The 10,105-nt window shown below is 27.9% G+C and overlaps 1 protein-coding gene across 1 annotated transcript; it reads left to right on the forward strand.

Annotated features, from left to right (window-relative positions):
• The first annotated feature begins 2,385 nt into the window (after nucleotides 1-2,385).
• Nucleotides 2,386-3,303, forward strand: LOC125827915 (demethylepipodophyllotoxin synthase-like). Its single transcript, XM_049507248.1, has 2 exons — nucleotides 2,386-2,863; nucleotides 3,050-3,303. The coding sequence occupies exons 1-2, from the start codon at nucleotides 2,386-2,388 to the stop codon at nucleotides 3,301-3,303; spliced, it is 732 nt and encodes a 243-aa protein (XP_049363205.1).
• The last annotated feature ends 6,802 nt before the right edge of the window (nucleotides 3,304-10,105 follow it).

Consider the following 10,105-nt stretch of genomic DNA (forward strand, 5'->3'; position numbering starts at 1 on the left):
AATCCAAAATTGGATCATTTTAGGGCAACGTGTGTAATTTCTACTATATTATAAAAGGGAGTTTAGGACCAAGTATAATATATAATATTCAAGATTGAGACTTTCTTGAATATTATATATTATATTTATTATATAGTAGAACTTGGGCATAAACTCCCTTTTAAAATAATATATATATGTCACAAATGGAAAAGTCTCAATGTTGCTTATCATTTACAAATGACTTAATAAGTATTAAAATTACAATAATTACCAATTTAAAATATTTAAAAGCTATTTAATAAAATAGGTTCACTCTCAGAATTCAGGCTCACATATATTGGGACAGAAAAAATAACACATATCATTTTAAAATTACCAAAAAAGTATTATAAATAATAATAATTAACAACTTAAAATATCTGAAAGACATTTTAAAAGGGTTAATTTTGTAATTTTATCCATATCACATAAATTAGGACAAAGTGACCAGTAATGTATGTTATTTCAAAGTTACATAAAAATATTATAAATCACAATAATTAATAACTTAAAACATTTTTAAAAAAAAATATTGAAAATTTGGATGACTCTCCGAATTTCATTTGTGTCACATAAATTGAGACAACAAAAATAACATATATTGGGTCCATTTTAATTTATTTGTCTTATTTTTTTTTGTTTTTTTTTATATTTAAAAATTGGGTAAAAATACTATAAATCATGATAATTGACAACATAAAATATGTTTTGAAAAAAATACAAAAAATTCCATTGATTCTTGAAGTGAATCTATCGTAAAAATACTATAAATCATGATAATTGACAATATAAAATATTTACAAAATGTTGTATGTGGGTAGTCTTATTATGCCTTAAATAGCGTCAAAGAAAGTACAGGTTTGTGATAAAAAAACTTAATCCTTTATCCACGCAAACAATTGCTTCAAAAACTCGGTTATTAGCCCCAAAACATACCATTTATATTATTGGACCCGTGCATAGCACGGGCAACATTATCTAGTATTTTTATAAAATGTACTCTGAATTTACTTTTACGTGTTTCTTCAAAATTAAATAAAATTATATTAATTTAATATTTAAATATTTAAAAACTATTCAAAAAATGTGTCCATGCATTTGTACCCTATGATTGCAAAGTAATTCGAGTACAACTATTTTTTTCATTTCTCGCCAATATAGGCCATAAGGGCCCATACCAAAAAGGGCATAGTTGTAGACAACGCTTTAGGCTACTTTGCCAAGGCCTTGTCGTTGATAGTAAAGCAATCATGGGTTATCTTCCACCACCATTGTGAGTAAGTATTAAACGTTGAAAAAGTACATTATGAAGAAGTAACAAATAAAAGTAAAAATTAATTTTTGAAATAGTGAAACTGTAGAAATACTTATTCCTACTTATTAGTGTTGCCTAACCCTACTTAACCATAAATCAAAATTAACAATACTTAATACTCCCTCCGTCCAACAATAGTTATTCACTATACTATGTTGGGATCAGATGTCCAATAATAATTGTCCATTTTATGAAATCAATGGATAATTTTAAACTTACTCAAAGGGTAATTATAATACGTAATTTCTCTATTACATTTTTCAAGACATTGTATTTATTTTATTCGAATGGTGATATAGTAAAATTACCCTTCTTTCTCCTCTTCCTTATTTACTTTATGCTACTCAACTCTATATAATTAATTAATCCGTATCCCCTCTTACCTAACGCTACTTAATCATACTTAACGCCACTAAATAATAGGTACTTAACCAGTCTTCTAATTAATCCTGCTCTTCTTTTACCTAAAGCTACTTTACAATAGGTACTTAATCATACTTAACACCATCTAATAACATGTACTTAATCAATCTTCTAATTGATCCTCCTGATCTCCTCTTACTTAACAATAGTTACTTGATCATACTTAATGCCACTTAATAACATGTATTTAACCAATCTTCTAAAAAAATTACTCTCCTCTTACCTAACGCTACTTAATAGTAATAGATACTTAATTATATTTTATACCACTTAATAACATGTGCTTATTGCTTAACCAATTTAACTTTCACCATCATGGTGGATAATTTTTCAATCCAGGAGCGGGCCATTTTAGGCCCACCTGTGTAATTATATTTAAAAAACGTACTATGAGTTTACATTTACTTGTTTCTTAAAAATTAAAATTTAAATATTTTAAAACAATTAAAAAAAAATACTATAAATTGAAAAGAAGGCTAACTACGTAACAAATTGATCATCATAGTCATGTATTTCTCTCTGATTGCCCTTACACTAGCTATCTCCTTCCTTTTTTTCTTCTATCTTCGCAAACTATTTTTCTCAGCTAAAAAGCAGAGTAAAAATGTACCAGAAGCTGCCGGAGCATGGCCGATTATCGGTCATCTCCATCTCCTCAAATGCCTCACAAAATTTTCGGCCAAATGGCAGAAAAATACGGTCCAATTTTCCGATTAAAGCTGGGAGTAAATGAAGTAGTAATCGTGAGTGATCACAAAATAGCCAAAGAATGTTTCACCACGAATGACAGGGCCTTTGCGAACCGGCCCAAATCCATAGGTTCAGAGATATTGGGCTACAATTACCCCATATTTGGGCTTGGGCCTTATGGGCCTTACTGGAGAGAGATTAGAAAAATAGTCACCACTGAATTCCTTTCAGCTCGGCGAATCGAAATGCTTAAACACGTTAGAGAATTTGAAGTAAAATCAGCTGTTAAAGAGACTTATGAATATTGGCTGAAAAATAATTTAAATGGTGCTGTGAAGATAGAGATGAAGGAATGGTTTGGGAATTTAATTATGAATACTATGGTCAAGTTGCTATTTGGAGTACAATACACAGGTATTTAATTTTGAATTTAATCATCAATATGTTATTACATATATATGACTAAGTAAGTATTATTCAAAAAATCTCGAAATTCCAACTGTCACAAACATAGAATTAAGTTTTGAGTTCATATAGTACTTGTAGAAATCTGGATGTTGAACGAAATTTAAATTTTGGATTCACCTACCTCTGTAACAGGTAATGAAGATGAAGAAAGGAGTAAAGCTTACAAAGCAATTCGGAGACTTTTTGAATTGTTGGGGGCTTTTGTTGTGGCTGCTTTTTTACCTTATCTAAGATGGTTGGATATTGGAGGACATGAGAAGATCATGAAAGCGACTGCTAAAGAAATTGACTTTATTGTTGAAGATTGGTTAGCTGAGCATAGAAGAAAGACGAAATTAAGGGGAAATAATTGTGGGGATGAAGAAGATTTCATGGATGTCATGTAGTCAATTTGTGAAGATAAAAATCTTCATGGTTTTGATGCTGATGCCATTATCAAAGCTACTTGTATGGTACGTTCTAAAAATGCATAAATAATATGTAAACCTGTCTTTTAACTTGGCACTTATAACATTAGTGATTATTAATATCTTGCTATATATTGTGAAATGTGGAGTTGATTGCTGAAATTGGCAATTTCTGCAAACGGCAGGTACCGATACCACAATCGTAACTCTAATATGGATTTTATCTTTACTCCTAAACAACTACGAAGCATTAAAAAAGGCCCAAGATGAGCTAGACACTCATATTGGCAAGAACAGATGGGTTCAAGAATCGGACATCAAGAACTTGGTTTATCTTCAAGCTATTGGATTGACAATTCTCAAAGCTTCTCCACTCGAAGTTCACCTTACTCCACGCTTGGATTATAATCTTTATTATGAATAATAAAATGTTGATCTTTTCTAATAAATTAAGGTTCTAATTATGCTATATTGATAATTACAATGCTGTATTTTAGTTTTATGTTTGTTATATGGGAGTGTAGACATAAAAATTCTCGTCCAGAAAATAATAATCAAGATAAAAAAATATTGTAATTATTGCGTATTTATTTGTTATTAAAATATGAGTGTTACAATTCTCTATGAATCTTCTGATTCATTTTTTTGAATATAAATTCAAGGGCTCTTGAGCTTTATCTTGAATTCAGCGACTTTGATTGTTGTGAACCAAGTTAACTTTGTAAGGGCGTATGAGTTAGAAGTGGTGAACGAGATTGAAGTGTTTTATTTGGGATCCAGGCCCAATTAACATTTGGTTAAAAGGGAGAAAAAGTTTGAAAGAAGGGTTAATGGATATTGAAGAAAAATGCCCATCCTCTTCTTCTTCGAGAGTCACTACAAGAAAGTATACTTATTGCTACGAAATTTAAGCTATGAATTTTAAAATTGTAGCTATTACCTAGTAATAGCCATAAAAATTTAAATTTTGTGGCTATTTAAAAATTCGGTCAAATTTCTTTGCCACGAATATTAAGTTGACAAAGCTAAATCCTTATTTGCTATATTTGCTAACAATAGTGGCAATAACTATCTAAATTGCTACAATTATATTGCTACAATAAAATTCTGTAGCTAATTATAACTTTTTTGCTACGCAATAAAAATAATTGTAACAATAGTAACTCTTTAGCCACAATAAGTTATTTAAAATAAAATATCGTAGCAAAATAAATAATTTTGCTTCAAGTTATAAAATGATGTGTCAATAGTTAAATGAAATAGCCATAGAATTTTTGCTACCGCAAAATTTCGTAACTAATTACTATTTTTTGCCACAAATTTAAATTTATCATAGTAATAATAACCTTTTAGCCACAATAACTTATTTGAAGAAATATTTGTAGCTAAATAAATAATTTATCTTTATAAAATATTGTGGCAAAAATTAAACGAAATAGCCATAGATTTTCTTCTATAATAAAATTTCATAGCTGATAATTAATTTTTGCCACGAGTTTAAATTTATCATAGTAATAATAACCTTTCAGCCACAATAAATTATTTGAACAAAAAAATTGAGGCTAAATATTTTTTTTCAAGTTATATAAGTTATGACATATTAAAAATATAATCATAGATTTTTTGCTAAAATACAATTTTATAGTTAATTATTATGTTTTTTCATGATCATGTTGAAACTTGTTGAAGCAATAGTCACCGTTTATCCATAAGAAGTAATTTAAAATAAAATCTTATAACTTAAAAATATTATGTTTCGAGTAGCACAATTAGAGATGTTAATCTTTCTATCAATTCAATTTTACAAGATCTTAATTTTTCAGTTGTAAGTATAATTTAAATAAATAGAAGTTATACAAAAATTAAATTAATAAATAGACGTTATGCCTAATTAATTTGATGTAATTGTACTTTTTTTAATAGAAAAAAATATGTATAAACAATTTACAAATCATTAAATAATGTCATATTTATTGAAATATGCCATATGAATTATTCTGGAATATAGTTAGATAAATCAATTTTTTATTGAATTTATATTTATATATATATATATATATAATATAATATGAGAAGTCAAAAGTATCATATGTGAGCACCACAAAATTTCTCAATTATTTTATTTTTAAAAAATCAGATTTTTTTTAAAAAAGTAAAAACTAAAAAATTATATTACAAATCCGTTAAATTTTTAAAAGTAAAAAAAAAACTACGTATTTATTTAACATAATCTTTTTAAAAAATAGTTATCACAGTTAATATAACTCTTTTTTTTTATAAAAAAAAAAAAGGATGATTGATTGTACATGAGGCTAGAATTTATATTATTTTGAACTCTTATTTTTATCATAATTAGAATACTTATCTTTATTGATTGACATTTATTTAATTATTTTAAAAATAATAAAGAAGCAAATGAAAAATACAAACACAAAGATAACCTATATGTAATAGTATATAATTATTAATTAAAAATCTCTAGATAATATGCATTATTTAAAAATAGAAAGTAAAAAAAATTGTTAATCCAAAAAAAAAAAGAAAACTCACGTCCTTGGAAAAAGCAAAAAGTTAGCCATGATCAACTACCTAAAATTTAAAATTGAAATTTCAAAAAATAACTAACCTTATCCTTAAAAATCATTTAAACCTAATAAGCACGTCTTTGAAAAAATACTACTCTTAACTTCAACATCTATACCTTCTTAAAATTAACTCTTCAAAATACGATTCCAAATTTGTGTTAAGAAAAAATAACATCCAAACAAAAATATGAGTACAATTACTAAGATCATAAAAGAAAGAGTTAGTATATTAATGTATTGTTTGGTCTGCAATTATTTTTTATGATTGAAGGGATCACCACCTAATTTTTTTATTTTTTATTTTTTATTTTTTAAAATGATAACTGATTTTACATGTGGCTAAAGTTTGTGTTATTTTGGACTCTTATTTTTTTTTTTATCATAATTCAAATACTTATCTTGTTTGATTGACATCTATTTAATTATTTTAAAAATAATAAAGAAGCAAATGAAAAATACACACAAATTTGTTTTTTAACAAAAACTACACATTAATATGACTCCAATAAATACTACTTTCTCATTCAAAATCAAATCATATAGAGTATTATTAAAATTAATTTAAATTATAAAAACAAAAATAAAAATAAAATTTGAAACACTAACTTTTTTTTGAAAATTACTACCAATCTAATTTTTATTATTGCTTTAACTTTCTTCCTAAAATATGCTCTCAAATCTTAATTGTTTATTGCAATATACAATTCAAAAGAATGTTAGCCAAATTTGACTATATATATAATAATAATAATAATAATAATAATAATAATAATAAGCAGTGAAAAATGTAATAAAAAAAAAGAGAAGCATATCAAAATTATTTGATGAATATATGATGTTCTTATTTTATTTTTTAAAAAACGAAATATTTTTGAATATTATTCAGATCTAATGTATTCTAAAAATAGAATTGAATTGTGATATCAAAATAAAATAATTCATGGTGATTGAAGGTTTATGTATAACTAAGAGCCTGCTTGGTGTAAGATTATTTCGATTAAAATATAACTTTTATATTTGATTTGAAAAATAAACATATCTCTAAAAAAATAAAAATAAAGAGACAAAATAAAATAAAATGTAAAACTAACTAAAAATAAATTAATTTTAAAATATTAATTTATGAAAGTATATTCATCTGAAAAAAATATATTGTACTAAATTTTAGAATATAATTATACAGTTTTATTTTTAACATATCACATAATTGATATACGACTTTCTTTTTAAAAAAAAAGACAAAATACAAAATTTTGAATAACATGCCTACATTTTGATTTTACGTGATTAAAACTTTTTTGTTATATGCTTAGCATTGTAGAAATCTCACATCTAGGATTAGAGAAATCAAGGATTGTATTAATGAAAATAATGTTGAGTTACAACCTCCTTATATAGGGAGAGAATTGTAGAGTCCTAAGTTAATTATACTTAGAGTCCTACTACAATACCTATTACTATTATAATAATAATAATAATGCAATTATAAATAATCTAATCCTAGTCGTAATATAATCCTAATCATAATATAATTCTAGTCGAAATATAATCCTAATTAATATAAGTAGTCTAATCGTAGTGCGACTCTAATTCTAGAGCAGTGCTGGAAACTCGTCAGTCAGCTTCGTTGGACCTGTTCCTTTGACATGTTCCAATCGTCAGCTTCCTTCTTCTTCAACACTTCCCCTCAAGCTAGTGAGTAGAGGGAATGGTTACTCCTAGCTTGATTCGAATACGCAACAAAAAAAAACTTTGAAAACCCAGCAAAAACTTTTTTTGTCAATGCTTCAGTATGAATGTGATGTCTATTCATTGCTTGTGATAGTTCATCTGCAGATTGATACGGGTAGTTCCACCAGTAAAAACACTTAAGAGTAGTATGATTATTCCTACCACAAATTTGACATGACTCAATATTATTCCTCTCCTTATTTTCACTTTGAGAACTTTTATTGTTCAGAGAACCTGGTCCATATTGACTGTTCTGAGAACCTGTTCCCTGTCCAGTAGGCTTGAAACCTGTTTCTTTGGAGTTGATGTTGTTGTTTCCTCTTCCCCTGCCTTTTTGGGTAGAGAATACCATGTTATGATTTTGTTGTGACACCTTTTCTTCATCTTCCCTTATATCAAAACTTGTGAGAGTATAAACAAATTGATTAAGGGTGGAATATGGTGTCTTAAGATCAAGCAAGCGGATGCAATCAAAGAGCATCACCACTTTCTCCGTCTTAGACATTTTTGACTACTTCGAATGGAATGCTACCAACCAACTCGACAAAGACATTCATATATGAAAAAGATAAAGAAAGACGTGTTAAGCTTGTGTTTTCCCAGCCGACTCACACACGACCTTCTTTTTTTTCGATTGAAGAGTCGGACTCCTTGGAAAAATAGCATCTCGTAAGTTTTCGGAAGAAAGACACAAAAATAGGTATCGGTAAAGGAAAAAACTTCATTCTGCCTAATATGACAAAGGTCTTGTATTTGAGACCTAAACCTGTAGCAAAATTAATTATTTTTGTTGCTTGAATATAAGCTTTTTCCAAGCATTCCCACACCTCCTTAGCAGTTGAGCAACCCACAGTTAGGTACATGTTTTCTTCGGTTAAGGTGTCTGAGATCCAACTCCATAGCAACATATCTTTCTCTTTCCACTCATCAATGGTGCCACTATCTTTTGCATCTTTCTCAACCGTTACAACTTTCCCAGCATTCTGTCCAGTGGAACAACTACTTTTACTTAGTTCATTCTCTGTGATTTGAATCAATTGGGATATGTGTGTCCTCTTTGTGAGGTAGTTTGCTGGCTTAAGTTTAATGGAGCAAGCGACAATGAGTTGGTGAAGTAAGGAGGTCGACATATTTTTGGTAGAAGTGGTCATTGCAATGTGTGGTTTTTTATTTTTTTATTTTTATCAATACTCAGAGAGCGGAGGAGCTTTTATGCTCTGATACCATGTAGAAATCTCACCTCTAGGATTAGAGAAATCAATGATTGTATTGATGAAAATAATGTTGAGTTACAACCTCCTTATATAGGGAGATAATTGTAGAGTCGTAAGGGGCCGTTTGGTTACTGATTAGAGTTATGCAGATATTAATTATGTAGGTATTAGTTATGCATGTATTAGTTATGTAGGTATTAGTTATACAAATATTGGCTATGTAAGTATTCGTTATGCAGGTATTGATTATGTAAGTATTAATTATACAAATATTAGTTATGTAGGTATTATTTATGTAGGATTTCGTTACGTAGAAATTATAATACATATATTATTACTTATTGATTGTTTAATTTATTGTAAACTAATATACATTTAAAAAAAAATAAAAAATTATAAAGCTTGAATCAAAGATAAAATGCAACAGGCCCTTGAGGGGGTGTTGGTAGGGGGGGGGGGGGGGGGAAGCAGAAATCTATAGGTTGATGTGCACAAATAATAAAATGCAACAGTTCGGGTGGGGGGTGGGGGCCAAACAGTTTTCTGGGTTTGTTTGTGGGGCGGGGTGGAGGGAGTGGGGGAGGCAATCATGAAACTAAAAAAATTTGAGTTAGGGGCGTCCTTTTTTTAAAAAAAAAAATGACTCCTAAATCTTGTGAATTAATATTAATATACATTATTATTTACAAATAAATAATTAAGTAAACATATTCAGGATAAATATGTAATTTTATTATTTTAATCCATGTATAACTAATACCCTCATAACTTATTCCACCTCCTACCCTGCATAAAATTATACATAGATTTCCTCATAAGTTATGTGAGTATTAGCTATGTAGAATTACAAAAATGCAACCAAACACCACATAAATCAATACATGAATAACTTTTATACAACATTTGGAGACACACCAACCAAACATTGTATAAAATTTATACATGAATAATTTTGATTCTATTTACAAACCAAACATGGTATAAAATTAATACTTGAATAACCAAATTATTCATGTATTAACTTTGCCCTTATCCAGTAAACAAACGGCCCCTAAGTTAATTATACTTAGAGTCCTACTACAATACCTATTACTACTATAATAATAATAATGCAATTATAAATAATCTAATCATAGTCGTAATATAATCCTAATCATAATATAATTCTAGTCGTAATATAATCCTAATTAATATAAGTATTCTAATCCTAGTGCGACTCTAATTCTAGAGCAGTGCTGAAAACTCGTCAGT

Source organism: Solanum verrucosum, unplaced genomic scaffold (genome assembly GCF_900185275.1).
Source record: "Solanum verrucosum unplaced genomic scaffold, falcon-dt-bn FXZP01000064.1, whole genome shotgun sequence".
NCBI classification, from domain to species: domain Eukaryota; kingdom Viridiplantae; phylum Streptophyta; class Magnoliopsida; order Solanales; family Solanaceae; genus Solanum; species Solanum verrucosum.